The 19,791-nt window shown below is 45.5% G+C and overlaps 1 protein-coding gene across 8 annotated transcripts in view; it reads right to left on the bottom strand.

Annotated features, from left to right (window-relative positions):
* Positions 1-3,097: 3,097 nt before the first annotated feature.
* The window catches only part of ST3GAL1 (ST3 beta-galactoside alpha-2,3-sialyltransferase 1), a 147,523-nt gene continuing 130,829 nt past the window's right edge, over positions 3,098-19,791 (bottom strand). For all 8 annotated transcript variants that reach the window (XM_063921240.1, XM_063921244.1, XM_063921245.1 and 5 more), the window contains 4 exons: positions 16,048-16,227; positions 7,983-8,028; positions 6,319-6,438; positions 3,098-4,532 (listed from right to left, as the gene is read on the bottom strand). In XM_063921240.1, the coding sequence (XP_063777310.1) occupies positions 4,359-4,532; positions 6,319-6,438; positions 7,983-8,028; positions 16,048-16,227 (520 nt within the window). In that variant the 3' untranslated portion in view covers positions 3,098-4,358. The remainder of the gene's footprint in view (positions 4,533-6,318; positions 6,439-7,982; positions 8,029-16,047; positions 16,228-19,791) is intronic.

The raw sequence follows: 19,791 nt of genomic DNA, 5'->3' as shown, positions 1-19,791 counted from the left end.
CATTGTTACAGTAAACGGCTTTGCCACGCTAAATGGGCGAAGCAGGTCCTGACAAATAACGGCCCATACGGCCCTATTAATACATCTACCCCTGATTCCGATGAGTAGTGTCCTTCTAAAGACGACAGGCAGAAAAGTTGCCCAAATAAACCAATCCTCTTCTAGTTAGCATGTTCTAGAATGCACCTGATAAATGATAGCAAGAACCTGATTGGTCGCTGTGGGCAATTCTCCTCCCATCTTATTTAGAAGGCTTTGAAACATCTCCCCTCCTGCTGTGCATCGTTTTTTCCCGGTGCTTTGCGGCTAGTCTCACAGCCTAAGCTGGAAAAGGGGGCTCTGTGACGTTTTGGAGGTGGGCATAAGGGGAAGAATAATAAGAAACTGCAATAACTGACGCTGCGGTGCCTGTCTCCCCCTCCCCCGCTCAAACCCTTCCCCCTTTCAAACCACCACCTTAAACAGGTGAACGAAAATGTTCACCAAACTTGGTGGTAGTTGCTTCTCTGAGTTTTTACATAAAAAATATTATATATGTATATTAAATGGGGAAAACCTGTTGGATGAGTGTATACACTAAATAGTAAAAACTTTGCATAAATGAATACTGATACCTGTGTTATAACAGTTTGTGGACGACTCATGGACCATCCTATCGACTATTTCTAGGACGACCTGGGTCTTTGTCATGTATCCCTCCCATACTTGGAGAAAAGTGTTACAGGCACAAAGGCTAAATGTACAAATTAGCCCTTTCTTCTTTTACATAAATTACGGTTCATTTTTAAACTTTAAGACTAAAGAACATGACGTTGTATCAGGCCCTTAATGTTGACATACAGGTGTTTTGCAGAAATGGGGATTAAAAAAAACAGGTTGAGTATCCCTTATCCAAAATGCTTGGGACCAGAAGTATTTTGGATATGGGATTTTTCCGTATTTTGGAATAATTGCATACTATAATGAGATATCATGGCGATGGGACCCAAGTCTAAGCATAGAATGCATTTAGGTTTCATATACACCTTATACACACAGCCTGTAGGTCATTTAATACAATATTTTTAAAACTGTGTGTATTAAACAAAGTTTGTGTACATTGAGCCATCAAAAAACAAAGGTTTCACTAACTCAGCCTCATTCCAAAAATTCCGTATTTCAGAATATTCCGTATTTTGGAATATTTGGATATGGGATACTCAACCTGTAATAGAATATATATATATATATATATATATATATATATATATATATAAAATTAAAGACATTATCTATGAACTTTGGTGTCAAAAGGGTCAAAATTTCTATCAATGTTTAATATGTTTTATTTACAATTCCATACATTCCTCCCGATATTTAGGCATGAGCAACCGGGTCAAAAGAAGCCCCTGCACTGATTAACCACTAGTCCACCCTGAGACACCCTCATCTGAGATCTGCCAACTGGGGTTGTACTGCCAAACCTGGGACTGTTGGGAGTTACTGTACGTTTCCTGTTACAAAACAGCTCACTTCAAAATGGCCGCATCTCCAGTGGTGTCGACCGCTGGATTTAAAGAGTTAACAACACTAAGTACAGCACACTGGCTTAGTATGTCATGTATTTGTATTTTGTCTCTTTAAATCCAGCAGCCAAAACCCCTTTTATCTTAAACAGCTATAAGAACAGGAGTAGAAAGCATTTCAAGTTCTCATCTAAAAGCTGCTTTATAAAGAAGAAATTCAAGGCTAACTGTATCCAAACAAAATGTTTTGGGTAGAATTAGGCAGGTTAAGATACTCTGGGCCGAATTCAATTAGCCGCGGAAATGCGTTTTTGTCACAAATCTACAGCAAATGGTGAAAAGCACCTAATCAATTGTCCATGAAAACGGATTTGCGGTAATTGTACGCCAAAAATTCAATTCACCAACTCCGAGCAGGTGATAAAACTAGGGGAACAGTTCATTTTAAGTTCAAAATGTTAGGATTTGTTTCAGAATACCTGGGACACCATCCTGAAAGACTAATTAGGCACTTAGAAGTTTTTAATTATTTTTATTGGCCAATAAATGACATGACATTTTTGGGGTAAAAAGTGCAAAAATAATGGATATTGGGGTACAAGTAATGGGACAGGTATATTGGGTGCTTTTTGAGTGTTTTTAGACTTGCATGTGAGAGTAATCAGTCTGTTTACACTTTTTATTTTAAAAGCCCCCTAAAATGACCCAAATACATACTTATGTACCCCGAATTTAATGAGAGCACTTATTTTGTTGGAAAAAAAATTGGTTTCTATCATTTTTTTTTTTTCACAAAATGCATATAACAGCCATTTGACCCAATTTTAGTACCAGAAATACTTTTATTTTCACCAATAATAAACTTCTATTCTGTTATCCGATGTTAGTTGAGCTTTGTTGGGGGGGTACAGGCAAATGTAAAAAAATTTCATTTTCAGCACTAATTTTCGTGGTAATCCCTTTTTCGATTTTGTAATTGAATACGCAAATCGTGGGAGCGTACACGCGGTATTTCCATGGCAAAAACGGCAATCAAAGTATATCACCGCAATTGTGCCACTAATTGAATTCGCCCCATAGTCTTATCCTTCGGGACGAATGATCCCTATTCTTGTGTTACTTCGCTCTCTAGTCACCCCAGGGTGAACAAAGAGCCTTGGTAATGGTAATGGAGACAGGAAACTTGCATACTTGACCTAATATAGCCTGCAAATGAAAATGATTTTGCAAAAGGTTTTGCTTTGCTAAAGCTCCAGTAATCAGAAAGAACATATCAATAAGTTAAAAATACAGTTAAAACACAAGAACCTATATAATGTAATAAAGATATATGTTCACACAACTACTAAATGTTTATCTAAAGTTGATGCTTTAGGGGGGGAATAAGCAGAGCCGGCCCTAGGCATATGCAAACTAGGCAAATACCTAGGGGCACCAGCAGCTTCTGCTGATTAAAATGATATGCGACATGCCTATATTCTGTGTGTGACTGCAGTTGTATCTGCATACGAAATGTTACGTTACAGTGTATTCCTGGAAATCACTGTAATGTAGCATTTTGTATGCAGATACAGCCGCAGTCGCACACAGAATATAGGCATGCTGCATATCATTTTAATCAGCAGAAGCTGCTTGTGCAGCCTAGCCACAATATAATGCAAATAATATGATGCATTTTCATAAACAAAAGGCACCCGACATTAGCAGAGCTGCCAGCTGACTCATGCCACACATCTCCTGCAGAACTAGCGGCGGTGCTTGGGGGCACCAGCCAAAATCTTGCCTAGGGCATCATATTGGTTAGGGCCGGCTCTGGGAATAAGGCCCTACAATAAATTATTTGTACTCTGCATTGTCCCACTTAAAAAAAACAACAACACAACAACATTACATACCTCAGTGGTACTCCAAAACAATTAATGAACACAGTGTCCAGCAATTAAGATGAGGTAAACAAACAAAACTTTAAAGCAAAAATACCATTATTATAGTCTGCATTTGGCGTAGATCCTCACACTTTGAAAAATGTTGTTTCATTTACCCTCTAAAAATGAATCTGTATAAAAGCTCATAACCTTGATAAAAAAAGGGATTTTCACATCTCCAACATGAAACGAACTCAACGGATGAGCAGCTGTTTAGGTGTTGGTACCATACAAAAATGTTCCGCATCATAGAGTAGAGGTCCTCACAAAACATTAATTTAAACCATTTACGTCCATCCACGTTTTATCCTACTCAAGGAGTACAAAAATTCTGATCTTCGATGTAGAAGACAGACAAGAACATTCTATTAGTCTTAAAAGGACCAAGGTACTCAAGTACTGGATGTGGACAAAATGTTAACAATTCAATCTCTCTCCACATTTAGATGGGAGGTTGAGAAAAAAATAAGAATGAATGACCAGGGTGTCCCAGTAATGCTAAAGACACAAGATCTGTAATCTTCTCAAGATGGTCTTCAAAAAGGGACGGTGTGATCACAGTTTCAATGAAGGCTAACATCCTAACGGTTATGGTTTGAGTTATGGTTGAGTAGTGTTGACCAGCGGTTATTTCAAGGCCATAAGAGACCTATTCTTGCATGATTAGCTCTCAAGTACCAAGAACCTGGTACTGGGATGCCCATGAACATCATTTTCCCACAGTGGCTCCAAAAGCGATTATCATTCAATTAAAATGTCAATAGTATCATTATAAAAAAAAGCTCATTATAATGCTATAAGAATAGCATAAAAACAAAGAAGTCATTTCGACGACCTCTGTACAAAATATCCATGTCAACATCTCCTGGCAGAAGGAGAGTCATATAAATAGCAAATCTATCAATCCAAGTGTCCGATGGGGGTGGGGTCATCTGCCTTTGTAAACTTTAATTTTCTTGATAGAAGTGAGGTTTCCTATAATTTCTGCCTCAAAGTCACCGTCATGGACCCCGGTTTGCCGAAAAGCTCCAGCGGCCGGATTGTTTTCCCAGTAATGATGCCAATATCCTTTACTATCTGCTCCAAACCCGTACAGATCCACCTGAGCGGATGGAAACAAAGAGACAGACATTACCTTAGGATGCACCGAAGAAGCTACATAAAATAACAGGTATGAAAGGGACTTCAGCACCCGTTCAGAGGCATTTATAATATGTTACAGACTGTGTTTCTAGATATGGAAAATACGTCCTCTTGAGAACAGCACTCTTCTATCCATATACTGTAGGCTATGACACTTCCAGCCAATGAAATAAATAGGAGAAGGTATGGTTTATTAATGGTCATACCTAGGTTTATGATGTTATCGTGGGCAGAGATAAAGGATTAAAAAAAATTAATAACAGAATTTACATTAATTTTCCACCAGTCATTCATTGGAGAGAGATAAAGTAGAGAAGTTCCTCAGCTTCTAACTGTCATTTATCTAGAACAGTCTATGAAATGGCAGAACACTAGAAGCTGTTTGCTTTGTGCAACCTCTCCACTGTAACTCTCTCCAAGGCTTGATACAACTACCCCCGTATGTCATAGGCATTTTTGGTCTAGATTAGCCCTTCCCTTGCAAGCACCTATAATGGACCAATAAATTAATTTGAGCAACCTGCCATTTTTCTTGTATCACTGTTCTAAGAGGCAAGGATGAGGTCAAAAGATGGAGGGTATGCTGATGCTTGTAGTGCTTTGTTAAATGATCTTGGGATGCAGCTAGGAGAGTTAGGGGTCTATTTACTAAGCCTTGGATGAAAATAAAGTGGACGGAGATAAAGTACCAGCCAATCAGCTCCTAACTGCCATGTCACAGGCTGTGTTTGAAAAATGACAGTTATGAGCTGATTGGCTGGTACTTTATCTCCATCCAAGGCTTAGTAAATAGACCCCATAGTTCTCAATTTAAAAATGTATAAATGTACGTGCTATTTATCCGGGATCCGGTCTGAAGATCGACAGTGTCTAGGTCGACAATGTTTAGGTCGACCACTATAGGTCGACAGTCACTAAGTCGACATGGATGGAAGGTCGACAGGGTTTCTAGGTCGACATGTACTAGGTCGACAGGTCTAAAGGTCGACATGAGTTTTTCACATTTTTTTTCTTTTTTTGAATTTTTTCATACTTAACGATCCACGTGGACTACGATTGGAACGGTAAAGTGTGCTGAGCGAAGCAGTAGCGGAGCGAAGGCACCATGCCCGAAGCATGGCGAGAGAAGCGAGCCATGCGAGGGGACGCGGTGCACTAATTTGGGATCCCGGTCACTCTAAGAAGAAAACGACACAAAAAAATTAATCCTCATGTCGACCTTTAGACCTGTCGACCTAGCACATGTCGACCTAGAAACCCTGTCGACCTTCCATCCATGTCGACCTAGTGACTGTCGACCTATAGTGGTCGACCTAAACATTGTCGACCTAGACACTGTCGATTTGATGAACCACACCCATTTATCCTGTAGCAATACACAAATGTATGACCCACAGAGGGTACTCTTATCATGTAGTGTTAGGACTACCATATCAGAGACGCCTTGAAGTGGCTGGTGGCTTAGCCATATGTTTGCAAATATATGCAGATATCTCTGCATTGCTACTGTCATATAGGATGTAAATCTTATTACTGGTCCATATAGTGAGCCGGAAAATCTTGTGTGGTTTTCTTCTGGTCTAGAATAGACCTTGTAAGCACCTGTAATGGACTAATAAACTGATTTGAGCAACTTGCCATTTTTGTGTATCTATGTCATAGGCAAAGGTCAGCTATTGAAGGATGATAGGACAGGTAATAAGGTCTTTACAATGTTGCCACAGAGTTCTTGGTGTAATTATTACCTGGTCACAGATATGAAGAGCAAATATGACACTCAGCATCCCCGTAGAGGGGTAACGGCCGTGATGTAGCAGCCATCTGTCATATATATACTTCATGAACTCTGGGTGGTAGACAAGGATCTGTTGAAGGAATGGATCGGCATTAAGAACACAGACATACCATACATGTAGAATACATAATACCAGAAGAAAGTGTGGAAATCAAAAAGGACACCAGAAAAGTGACCCGTTTCCAAGCAAGTGCGGCATTCAGTATTCTATAAGGGCGTTTAAATGTAAAATGGCTAACACGCTGTTATTAAAAGTGGCATTAAGTCAACAGGATACTACGCTGGAACCAAATAGTTCTATAAAGCAAACAGACACAGAGAACCCAAAACTGGCCCTACTGCTCTGTAAACATACGCTGTTAAACTAATGGTTACCCAAATACCCGAGGAAGACACGTTTTGGGTTTTCGATGTGGTAATAAGGCACTGAAAGTCCTCTAGCCTCAAACTCCCAACAGTGGTCCATATATTCCATCTACCCATTACACAAAGCTGATGACTCTCTTCGTCTGGTTCTTCACAGCCAAAGCATATGCAGGTATCAGGTTCTAACTATGGGGGTCATTCAGAGTTGATCGCTCGCTGCCGATTTTCGCAGTGATCAGGTGAAAAAACAGCATTTATGCACATGCGTATGGCCCACAATGCGCACGCGTGACGTACGGGTACAAAGCTCTTTGTGGTTGTGCTCAGGTTCTAGCGAAGTTTTCAGTCGCACGGCCAAACGCAGGAAGATTGACAGGAAGGGGGCGTTTCTGGGTGTCAACTGACCGTTTTCAGGGAGTGTCTGAAAAAACACAGGCATGGCTGGGCGTTCGCAGGGCAGGGGTATGACGTCAAATCCGGACACGAATAGGCTGAAGTGATTGAAAGCGCTGAGTAGGTTCAGAGATACTCTGAAACTGCCCAAACTGTTTTTGCAGAGCTCGGCTGCACATGCGTTCGCACTTCTGCTAAGCTAAAATACACTCCCCAGTGGGCGGTGGCATAGCGTTTGCAAGGCTGCTAAAACTAGCTAGCGAGCGATCAACTCGGAATGACCCCCAATATCTGAACAACAAATATCACCCTTCTCCTTATATAGAGAATATACAATATAGGCAGTGACGGGGTTGCAGGACCTACAGGGCCCAGAGTGGAAGGGCAGCCTGGCAACGCCAAGTCACCCACCCAAGGTATCTCCTGAGCACAGAGTGGGAGGCCTACTGTAAGTATGCGCTGGTGGCCCAACTGGAGCTACACATCGCTGATGAGCAAAACCTACACTTGCTGCGAAAGGGCCCTTGCCCTGCTAACCTGAAGACGCACAAGGTGCCCGAACAGACTGGTTACCCGCCACCAAATTTTGCCATGCGGCCCAATGATGCCAAGTACGCATTATAAATACTTCTGTTTTATGCACATTAACTTATAAAGACAACAGAATAAAACACATGCACATGCGCAATTTCCTCAGGGGACACAAACCAGTGACGACATAAAACTACAGATGACAGCAATAGTGTGATTGGCTGATGTGGGCGAAAGCATGGTCTTATCGCCGGCATGTTATTCTAAAAGAAATGCACATTATCTAATCCCATAGAATATATGAACAGAACATATCCAATTTACCTTGTCTTTGGAGACCTTGATTTTGCGTGGCACTGGTGCATATGTACTATATAAAGACAAAAAAAAAACAAGGTACATTTATAATATTATATGTGTGTATGTATGTGTACAACATTTGTACAAAGATTAGATACAGTGTTCTCAAAGAGTACCTGTCAGGGATAATCAAATCATATTAAAGATCCAATGTTGTGCTATTTCGCCTGCTTTTCCAACCATAGAGCCCCCCACCCTACCCCACATCAGCACTAACACGGTCATTGTGCACCCTGTGGAAATCCAGGAACATCAGACCGGCCTCAAAGGGGCTAATTCTTCGTTGGGAGAAAAGCAAACAAAAATAATAAATAAAAAAACTCAAATCAAAATTAAAGTACTAAAAATAAAGCTGCCCAGTATTTGTGGGCTGCATGCTAAAGCAGTCACTATTTGCCCTGCATGCAACATAATATTTGCTCTGCATGTTGCATTGCATCATGGTTTGTTCCAGATAAAAACTTGCTTTTTTTTGCTCTCAACTCAGAATCAGCCCACATATGTGAATATCCAGTACTTGCCCATTTATTTTTTTAACGTTCATCTCTGTTAATTTGGCTGCAAAACAACTATTTAAACTTTCTATTCATTTCTAAACATGAAAAAACAACAACACATAACGGAACCAGTGAGTTGCAGCACTATCCATGTCCACTAGGGGGGAGTAAAACCCACACTAAACTAAAGCCTCTTCTAGCATCTAGGCATAAGACTCTCCCTCTGGCTTTTCTGATGAAGTCCTGTAACTTATTTCAGCTTTATTATAATTAGAATTCCGGCTGCTGCAACCGATGATTAATTCCAACGAATTTAACCAGAAAAAAAACAAAAGCGCACACAGAGATGCAATCATGGAGATTTCATAAGACAGCATGACGGGATGTGCTTATTATTTGGAAAAATATGTATCTTGCAACAGAAAATACATGTAAATTCTAGAGACGCGTAGCTGCCAGAGGGTTTTTCTAGTACAGGTTGAGTATCCCATATCCAAATATTCCGAAATACGGAATATTCCGAAATACGGACTTTTTTGAGTGAGATAGTGAAACCTTTGTTTTTTGATGGGTCAATGTACACAAACTTTGTTTAATACACAAAGTTATTAAAAATATTGTATTAAATGACCTTTAGGCTGTGTTTATAAGGTGTATATGAAACATAAATGAATTGTGTGAATGTACATACACTTTGTTTAATGCACAAAGTTATAAAAAATATTGGCTAAAATGACCTTCAGGCGGTGTGTATAAGGTGTATATGAAACATAAATACATTCTGTGTTTAGATTTAGGCCCCATCACCATGATATCTCATTATGGTATGCAATTATTCCAAAATACGGAAAAATCCCATATCCAAAATACCTCTGGTCCCAAGCATTTTGGATAAGGGATACTCAACCTGTAGTAATATTGATTTTCAGTAGGTTACTCCAGACTACAGTATGACAATGTAAGGACTATACCCAAACAGTGCCCGGACTGTTATACTACGTTAGGAACTTCGCACATAGGGGGTCATTCCGAGTTGATCGCATGCTGCAGTTTTTCGCAGCGCAGCAATCAGGTCACTACTGCGCATGCATATGCACCGCAATGCGCAGGCGCGTCGTACGGGTACAAAGCGGATCGTCGCTGAGCGATGGATTTAACGAAGAATCCGTTTGCACAGCCGATCGCAAGAAGACTGACAGGAAAAGGGCGTTTGTTGGTGTCAACTGACCGTTTTCTGGACGTGGTAGGGAAAATGCAGGCGTGTCCAGGCGTTTGCAGGGCGGGTGTCCGACATCAATTCCGGGACCAGACAGGCTGTAGTGATCGCATGGGCTGAGTAAGTTCAGACGTACTCAGAAACTGCACAAAATGTTTTTGCAGAGCTCGGCTGTACAGGCGTTCGCACACTTGCAAAGCAAAAATACACTCCCCCGTGGGCGGCGACTATGCGTTTGCTTGGCTGTTAAAAACAGCTAGCGAGCGATCAACTCGGAATGACCCCCATAGCCAAGATGTGACCTGGAAGATTTGTCGCCTTCTGCTGGCAATGGGTTCCCATGTCTCCTCATGGAAGTGTATTTAAGAAGTATCATGGTGGCACTTGTATCACCGCAATACCGAGTGTCACTTACAATGGAGATGACAGAGTCTTATAATAAATACTTTTGTTCCTCAAAATATATCAGCGTTACCTAAAAATATTTGTATTCACTTTAAAATAAATTGAATCTGTTTCTAGCGTAGGGAAGGCTCGCAGCTTTCCATGTTCCCCGCTCAGTGGAAACGGTTTATCCATTCGCTGCTGCTGGGATTGTGTTGGTTTCCAAACCGTGGTGCTTCTCATCGGATGGCAGCTTTACTTCAATTCAGCTGCGGTAGCCACTAGTAGTCCACCTTTCTGCGAGTTTCTGCTGCCGACTGTGCGCCATCCATAATTACAGTACATGCTATCACAAGACATGTTGTGATGCCATTGTACGATCCTGCAGCAGCCATCCCTATTATAGCGGATTAGTTGTAATTACACATGTCAGAGACTAGCCATTTACCACTGCAGCCTAAACCTAACCCTCCCCCACTGCAACCTAACCCTAAATCCCCCTCCCTGCAGCCTAACCCTCCCCTCCCCAGTGCCAAACCCTAACCACCCCTTCTTGCAGCTTAAACCTGACCCTTCCCCAATGCAGCCTAACCCTAAGTCCCCCTCCCCACAGCCTAACCCTAACCCTCCCTAGTGCCTACCCCTAACCATCCCTTCCAGCAGCCTAACCCTAACCCTCCCCCCCTGCAGCCTAACCCTAAGCCCCCCTCCCCGCAGCCTAAACCTAACCCTCCCCTTCCCAGTGCCTAACCCTAACCACCACTTCTTGCAGCCTAAACCTAACCTCCCCCTGCAGCCTAACCCTAAGTCCCCATCCCCGCAGCCTAACCCCAACCCTCCTCTCCTCAGTGCCTAACCCTAACCACCCCTTCTTGCAGCCTAAACCTAACCCCCCCCCCGCAGCTTAACCCTAAGTCACCCTCCCACGCAGCCTAACCCTAACCCTTCTTGCAACCTAAACCTAACCACCCTGCAGCCTAACCCTAAGTCCCTGTCCCCGCAGCCTAACCCTCCCCTCCCCAGTGCCTAACCCTAACCACCCCTTCCTGCAGCCTAAACCTAACCCCCCCCCCGCAGCCTAACCCTAAGTCACCCTCCCAGCAGCCTAACCCACTGCAGCCTAACCCTAAGTCCCCATCCCCGCAGCCTAACCCTCCCCTCCCCAGTGCCTAACCCTAACCACCCCTTCTTACAACCTAAACCTAACCCCCCCTGCAGCTTAACCCTAAGTCACCCTCCCCGCAGCCTAACCCTAACCCTCCCTTCTTGCAGCCTAAACCTAACCCCCCCTGCAGCCTAACCCTAAGTCCCCGTCCCCGCAGCCTAACCCTCCCCTCCCCAGTGCCTAACCCTAACCACCCCTTCTTGCAGCCTAAACCTAACCCCCCCTGCAGCTTAACCCTAAGTCACCCTCCCCGCAGCCTAACCCTAACCACCCCTTCTTGCAGCCTAAACCTAACCCCCCCTGCAGCCTAACCCTAAGTGCCCGTCCCCGCAGCCTAACCCTCCCCTCCCCAGTGCCTAACCCTAACCACCCCTTCTTGCAGCCTAAACCTAACCCTCCCACCCCGCAGCCTAACCCTAAGTCACCCTCCCCGCAGCCTAACCATAACCCTCCCCCCCTGCAGCCTAACCCTAAGTCCCCGTAGCCTAACTCTCCCCTCCCCAGTACCTAACCCTAACCACCCCTTCTTGCAGCCTAAACCTAACCCCCCCTGCAGCCTAACCCTAAGTCACCCTCCTTGCAGCCTAACCCTAACCCTCCCCAGTGCCTACCCCTAAACTATCACTTCTTGCAGCCAAAACCTACCCCCCCCCCCCCTTTCCCTAACCCTAAGGCCCCCGTGCGGCAGCCTAACCCTAACCCTCCCCGGTGGTGTCTAACCCTAACCACCCCTTCCTGCAGCCTAAACCCAACCCCCCCCCCCCCCCACGTGGCTTACCTCCTCTCAGCCTGGCAAACCCTCGTTCCGGATCCCGGCTCCGGGATTGTGATCCATGTTGGAATACCGGCGCCAGCATTCCGAACAGTGTCGGGATTCTGCCGTCGGTATTTGGACTGCCGGGATCCCGAACGCATCCCCTTTCGATAATAAGACACGGTCATAATTAAGAACTGCAACTTTTTTTCTAAAGAGCTGAAAAGGTTGCAGAATTAAATTGTGAGCGTCGTCTGGTACCTTTATTTTCCACGTCACTATGTAGACTGCCTGGCCAGTTGAGCTTGCGATCTAATTCTAGAGCCTAAACGTAGCGACACAAATGGACTCGCCCAAAGAGCTGGCAGCAAGACCGAAATCAGGGTCTCTCGTACGTCTCTTGCTGCCATTTGTCAACTATCACAAAACCCGGCCACTGACTCCACGTGAAGCAGAGAAGGCATGAATGGGGGATTCACATGACATATTCTGCAACACACAATGGCTTCTTGTTACACATCATGAGGGCATCTAAATGAGAGACTTCATCTGAAAAGACGGAGCATTGTTCTTACCAATAAACCCTTATTAGGAGTAATAAGTATATTGGAAACCAGCTGTATAACTGTGACCTGTAATTCAATCATGCAGAAGTCCCAAGACAGCCACTTCCAGCCAATACACCAAACCAAACAGGAATTACTTTGACACCAGAGAAGGGAACAGAGTAGCTTTCTTTTTTTTTTTTTTTTAAGTGAACGAAGACTGTATATTGTAATAAATCCCACCTTGCCGAGTGTAAGGGGCATATCTACTAAGTCTTGGAGAGAGATAAAGTGGAGAGAGAGAGAGAGAGAGAGAGAGAGAGACTACCAGCCAATCAGCTCCCAACTGTCATGCTACAGGCTGTGACTAAAAAGATAACAAGAGCTGATTGGTTGATACTTTATCTCCCTCCGAGGCTTAGTACATTCCCCCCTAAGAGAGTAATCAGAGGCAGATAAAATATATAGATTATATTATTATTACTTTTTTAGAGCAGCCAAAAAGATGTGCATCCATGGATCTAGACAGCGATGACCCCTAAGCACACAGCGGACCTACAGTACTGCCTACCTGGCTCCAGCCTTGTCCTAGAACCTTTAAATTGTCTTTATTTCAAATGTATTTAATCACCAATAATATATAAAGTACTGTTCGCAATAATATATATATATATATATATATATATATATATATATACACATACACACACACATACATACATACATACATACACACACACACACATAATATATATATATATATATATATATATATATATATATATATATACACACACACACACACACACACATATACACACACACACACACATATTTATAAAATTATTAAAGGGCTTGTGACAGGACGGTACCGTACGAAAGCACTCGCCGCTTTCGCGTCCCGTTGGCTGCGCACAAAATGGAAGGTCAAGCCGCACGAGGCCTGACCACATAGGGGATTCCCGCTTACCGTCAGTAACCGCCTGTTACTGACTCCACCCACTGCGCTGTGGGCGGGTTCTCGCTGCCACCACCAAACTCCTAACCTGCCGTGGCGTTTGGAACCACGGTTCTGCTCTGTATGTGCCGACGCACTGCCTTACCACAGCTGTGTGGTGCTTACGAAGAATAAGATGGTATAATACACAATCCTATGGGCCAACTGCCCTCCTTTTATCCCTCTCCAAGACCCCTTACCACAGGGGGTAAGCCCGCCCTGTGGTGCACAACCAATCAATGTTTACCCATGAGCTGTGCATGCCTTGGTCACATGCACATCTAACATTGTTCCTTATGGACAGTGGGGAGTGGTCGGTCTCCTTTGACTCTCCCATCTGGGAGGATCAGGATACGCCTCGGTGCCGTTCAGTCTGGCTGGGGGAAGTTTTCCCTCCTAAATCTGACTTCCAGAAACCTGCCCAGGACCCAGCTCACTGCCTGCAGCCTGGATTTGGGCTCCAGAGCTGGGCAGCCTGGCTCCCCGGTCCAGGTCTCTTGGCCACTACAGGTGATCTCCATGGAGCTCCAAGAAACCACTCAGCTTGTTTCATAGCTGAGCTGCTTCTCTCTCTCCCTGTGCCCCTTGGAAGTGTGAGGCTGGATGGGAAAGCATTCCGTTTTTGGGGAGAAGGTCTGGGAGAATCCATCAGCCTGCACAGCCATGGATTCCCCCCTCCTGGGACACACAACCAAGTAAGTGCAATTTACCTTTAAATACATTACATTTAAATCACACTGTACATGTTATACATTTAAATACACTCTGAGCCTGCACAGGCTCCACATACCTAGGCACTGCAGTGCCTTACAACACACTGTACTTTCTATTATTTTTTACACAATGTCTGGTTTGTGGAATACTGTGTCCTAGTCCTGCAGCCTGGCTGCTAGGACCCTGTCTGTGCTGGCTCCCCTAGCCCTGCAGCCTGGCTGCTAGGGCTCTCTCAGTGCTGGAGGTATGGGGCTGGCTTCCCCCATCCTCCAGCCTGCCACTGGGGTCCAGGGAGCTGGCTCTCCCTGTCCCCCCAGTGTGGCACTACTCAGTGGCCTCACCGCACTATACCCCCCTATACCGAAGCCCGGCGGCCCGGGACACTTGTCCCGGCCGCCGTGACTCTGTTGCAGCGCTGAGGCGCCGGGAGCGTAGCGCTCATCAGCCTAATTGCACCCACGCCGCTAGGGAACCGGCTAGCCCGGTCCCCCATGAGCGGCGCTGACTTGTGGCCTCGCCGCAGCGTCCGGCGGGGAGCCGGGCTGCGGCGCACCCCCCTTGCCGCCCAGCAGCCCGGGACGTCCGTCCCGGCTGCTGCGGCTGGCCACCCGTGCTGGGCTGAGGCGCCAGGAGCAGAGCTCCCGGCCCCCCAGCGGCGGCTCTCCGTCTCCCCCCCCCCCCCGGCGCACACACAGCTCAGTGCGCCGGGGGGCTGTGCTCACCGCTGCCGGGAGCGGAGCTCCCGGACTCCAGCGGCGCACACCCGACGGCTGCAGCGGGAGCTGATCTCCCGGCTGCAGCAGTCCCCTTCTCCCCCGGCGCGCACACTGCTAGTGCACCGGGGGTTGCACTGACCGCTGCCGGGAGCGGAGCTCCCGGACTCTGGCAATCAGCGGCTCCCTCTCCCCCGGCGCGCACACACTGCTGAGCGCGCCGGGGGCTGTCCTCACTGCCGTGGTCTCCGGAGAGGTCCGGGACCACGGCACAGTTTAAAAATACATTTCTTAAACATATTTATCAACACGGCGCCTAGCGCCCAATACATTTCAAATCTGGCGCCCAGCGCCCATTGTCTTTTAAAATGGCGCCGGGCACTAGGGGTTAACCCCTTCAGTGCCGCGGCGGCCATTTCCCTCGTGGCTGGGGCCTCTCCGGCCACAGGGCTTCTCTCCTTTTGATTTCTGCTGCCCCAAATTCCTTAACCAGACTACTTTAGTTTTAGACTGTTCTGCCCTCGCCTAGAACGTTGACCACTAACGCTGGTCGCTGCCCAAGTAAATCCAGCATAAGAGGCAATCCCCACGTTCCCGACCTTTACAGTATATCTGATAGCACGGTGCTATGCACTAATGCTTCCCAATAGGAGACTTGTTAGGATGCAGCTTCCTAGCATTATGCGACGCACTTGTGTTAAAGTAAATATCAGGATTAATAAACCTGAAATCATGACCTAAAATCTTATCTACTTTTATTTTATTTTTATTTAGGACAAATATGTCCCCGGATTCTCTGTCCAGTTTTTTACTATAATAAAACTGAAATAATGAACTTTGTGACAACCCTTTAGGATTCACAGTAAGAGGTCCTGGCAGACCTCGGCGTTGGCCAAGCACTGTATATACCACGCACACATTACTAATGCAAACACAGAGCTAATGCGATTAGGGCCTTGCCGACTGACGCAGTCAGAGTAATCCGATAACAGAGATAAGAACGCAACGTGTGGTGTGGTCATTAGACAGCTGCCTGTAACTTACAAGTTGATCGTTCCAGTCGTGAGGGCGCTGACAACCCACTGCAGATCCAGGACTTTGAAAGGAACCAAGACCATGCTGACATTCTCCTTCAGGCCGCGTGCGCTCTCCGGGTACGTGAAGTGGTGAGTGGTTCTGTTCCCCACATCCTGCTCGTACTTCTCAGTAGGAGCGTGGTTCATCCTGAGAGACAGGAAAAATAAAGGCCGATGACGTAATCACTGCAGTAATATACGGAACGTTTATAGGTTTGTGTTTACTTCTCGCAAAACCAACAGGAAATACAGATATATGTTTGTTAAAAAAACCAAAACAATAGATATTTGGGCCCAGATTTATCAAGACTTGGAGAGTGATAAATTGCTTGGTGATAAAGGGGTCTATTCATGAAGCACTGTAAAGAGTGGAGAAGTGAGCCTATAGAGAAGTTGCCCATGGCAACCAATCAGCTGCTCCGTACAATTGTATGGTATGCAAATTATAAATGTTACTTCAATGCGGATTGGTTGTCATGGGCAACTTCTCCACTGGCTCACTTCTACACACTTTTCACTTCTTCATGAATAGATCCCAAAATACCAGCCAATCAGCTCCTAGCTGCCACGTCCAAGGGAGTGTTTCTAAAATGACAGGAGCGGATTGGCTGGTACTTTATCACAGTGCAATTTAAACTCTACAAGGCTTGATAAATCTGTGACTTAAACCCTCATTCCGACCTGATCGCTAGCAGGCTACTTTTAGCACTGCTGCGATCAGGTAGTCGCCGCATACAGGGGAGGGGGTTAGGGCTGTGCAGGGCTGCGCTTGCTTGTGCAGAGAGCTGCACAAACAAAAGTTTGTGCAGTTTCTGCACAGCTCAGGACTTACCCGGTGCGATGATCTTGTCCGGAGCAGACGTCAGGAACCCCCCCTAAAAACGGCTGGACATGCCTGCGTTCGCCCAGACAGGCCTTTTAAACGGTGAGTTGACACCCCCGGCCGGCCTCTTACTGTCAATCTTCTAGCGTTCACCACTGTGAACGCTTTCTTCGTTCAATTCGTCGCTACCCGTCGCCGGGCAGCGTTGCGCCTGCGCATTGCGGCCCGCACACATGCGCAGGACATACCCGATCGCATGACTGCAAAAAACTGCAGCGTGCGATCAGGTCGGAATGACCCGCTTAATACTTTAATCATATTATCATCATATTATATTGTGTGTCTTGTTGGCTTTGGATGCTCCTTACATGCAGAAGTAGCAGTGACCCATCCAGGCAGCAGTAACAGAAAAGCATTATAATAAAACACACCCCAAATATGAACATATCACTGAAATCCACCTTTCTATTTCCACAGTCCTTTCTGAGAGCATTTTATTTGGCCAGACTGTTCGTACCGCCCTACGCCTGGAATTTTATTTGGACAGATCCTATGATAAAAGTCGTAATTCTTATTACTCACTCCAGTGTTTTCCTTCCTGACCAATCACCCCTTCCCAGAATCAGGAAACCACCGCCTACCAGACCACAACTTTATATTGTCTCAAAAAGGACTGCATAGCCTGATATTACACTAACGGGAATCAAAAGAATCATTGTCGGTGGTTCTCAAACTGGGTCAGGGATTAGCAGCAGATGGCACCAAATCGTACTGCAAAGGGACACATCTCCCCAAGGGACGTCCCCGGTCCTGCAATCTCCACAGGTGCTGCCCCCAGTCGCCTTACCATCACCTACAAATACCCCTTTAAGGCTTCAAGAACATGCCACTGGTACATCACAATGGAAAATCAACATTGGTGCAGCGCCCCCTGCTGGCAGCAGGGTAAAAACCTAATCTGCAGAACAGATCCTTAGGAATAGGGACAGTCCCCTAAAATCGGGATCTCTCGGATTTAAACTTTAGTGATACAAACCGGTGGTTGCTGGTAACTCCGCTCAGTTCTTTTTTAGGTATTCGCAAATGTACTTCTAAATGACGGTAACTTAACCATAAACTATGGTATCGGGAAATCCGGCACTGCTGCTACACCAAGCTGCGGCACCGAGAGCCAGCGCTCTACAGATCCAATCAGCGCTGCCATATGCTTAATAAACCTAGATAAACGATGTCGCTCAGTCTGAGCAGCAAATAAACACAATGACAGAAAGACCATTTATTAAACTCCCATGAAACGCGGCTGGAGAATGGCAAGTCATTATTCTATGTAATAAAACACAGGAGCATCAGCAGAGAAGAGGCCCGGCGACCCGGAGACATAACTAGATTTGGGGAAAGATGAGACGTAATTGCATCCGACATGGTTTGACATTTCATTTCCCACATCGGAGACTGAAAACTGGACGAATGCGGAATAAGGTTTCATTTCCTCGCAGGAGAATAGGGATTTGTAACAGCGCTTTGTGGGTCTGCAGCACAGACAACCAATATCTCATTAACAAACCCCGGCATACGCTACCCGATGCCTCCAGCCGTTAATTGCTTCAATGAAACAAGTCCCAGCATTCACTGCTGTCTGTCCGACCTGTCACTCTCTAGATCCTAATCTATGGAGAGACGAAGACGTGCGGGCACCGCAGTGCGACGGACGGAATTTATAGACCTTGCTATGGTCTGTGGGTGGCAGGAAAAATCCGTGTGGAGAAAAGTCACCTAAGTATTTTCGGGGTCTATTTACTAAGCCTTGGAGAGAGATAAAGTAGAGAGAGACAAAGGGGTCTATTTACTAAGCCTTGGCTGAAGATAAAGTGGATGGAAAGTACCAGACAATCAGCTCCTAACTGTCATGTTACAGGCTGTGTTTGAAATGACAGGAGCTGGTTGGTTGGTACTTTATCTCTCCAAACTCTATCACTCTTCAAGGCTTAGTAAATAGACCCATTTTGTTACACTTTATCTGTACCATTTTGCTAAACTGTTTTATGCTTGGAATTTTAAAAAGTAAAAAAAAAAAAAAAATCATTTTCTAACATGCAACAGAAATCGGGATGTAGTTAAAACGCTGCCGGACGGGATCCCAATGGTCGAAATATCAACGCTGGAATCCTGAACGACGGCATAAGACCGGCGTCAGAATACCGATGCCCAGAATCCCGATCGTCGTGAGAGCGGGATGCACTCGCGTCCAGCCATGGGGGAGGGAGGTTAGGTTTAGGCATACTTGCCTACCTGACCCTCTCCATGAGGGAGAAAATGCTCTGTTCCTGGACTTTCCTGGTAATGTATGATTGCCATCACCTGTGGTGAGCTAGTTAATTGATAAGAAAGGTGTTTCTCCACAAGTGATGGCAATCATACATTACCAGGAAAGTCCAGGAACAGAGCATTTTCTCCCTCATGGAGAGGGTCAGGTAGGCAAGCATGGGTTTAGGCAGTAGAAGAGGTGTTAGGGTGCAGGGAAGGGAAGGTTATGGTTAGGTACCAGGTAGGGAGGGTTAGGCACCAAGCGGGGAGGGTTAGGGGTAGGTAACAAGGAAGGGAGGGTTAGGGACCACAGGGCAGGGTTAGGGTTAGGCACCACAGGGGAGAGTTAGGGTAGGGGGTATAGGAGGCTTACGGTACTTTCTGGAGGGTTGTCGGTATGGTCAGGATGCCGCTGTCGGGATTCTGACCGCCGGCATCCCATCCATCGGGATATCATACCAAATCCCAGAAATCACCTACGTAAAAAAACAAAACAAAAAATACCAAACTTTTTTTTTTTTAAGGTTCCTCTTTTCCAAGCTTTGGGGATTGCTTCAGGCAAATGACTTTTAAATGGTTGTAGAG

The sequence above is a fragment of the Pseudophryne corroboree genome, chromosome 5, assembly GCF_028390025.1.
Source record: "Pseudophryne corroboree isolate aPseCor3 chromosome 5, aPseCor3.hap2, whole genome shotgun sequence".
NCBI classification, from domain to species: domain Eukaryota; kingdom Metazoa; phylum Chordata; class Amphibia; order Anura; family Myobatrachidae; genus Pseudophryne; species Pseudophryne corroboree.
Note: the sequence above shows the minus strand (reverse complement) of the source record. Positions and strands in the feature narration are given on the sequence as shown.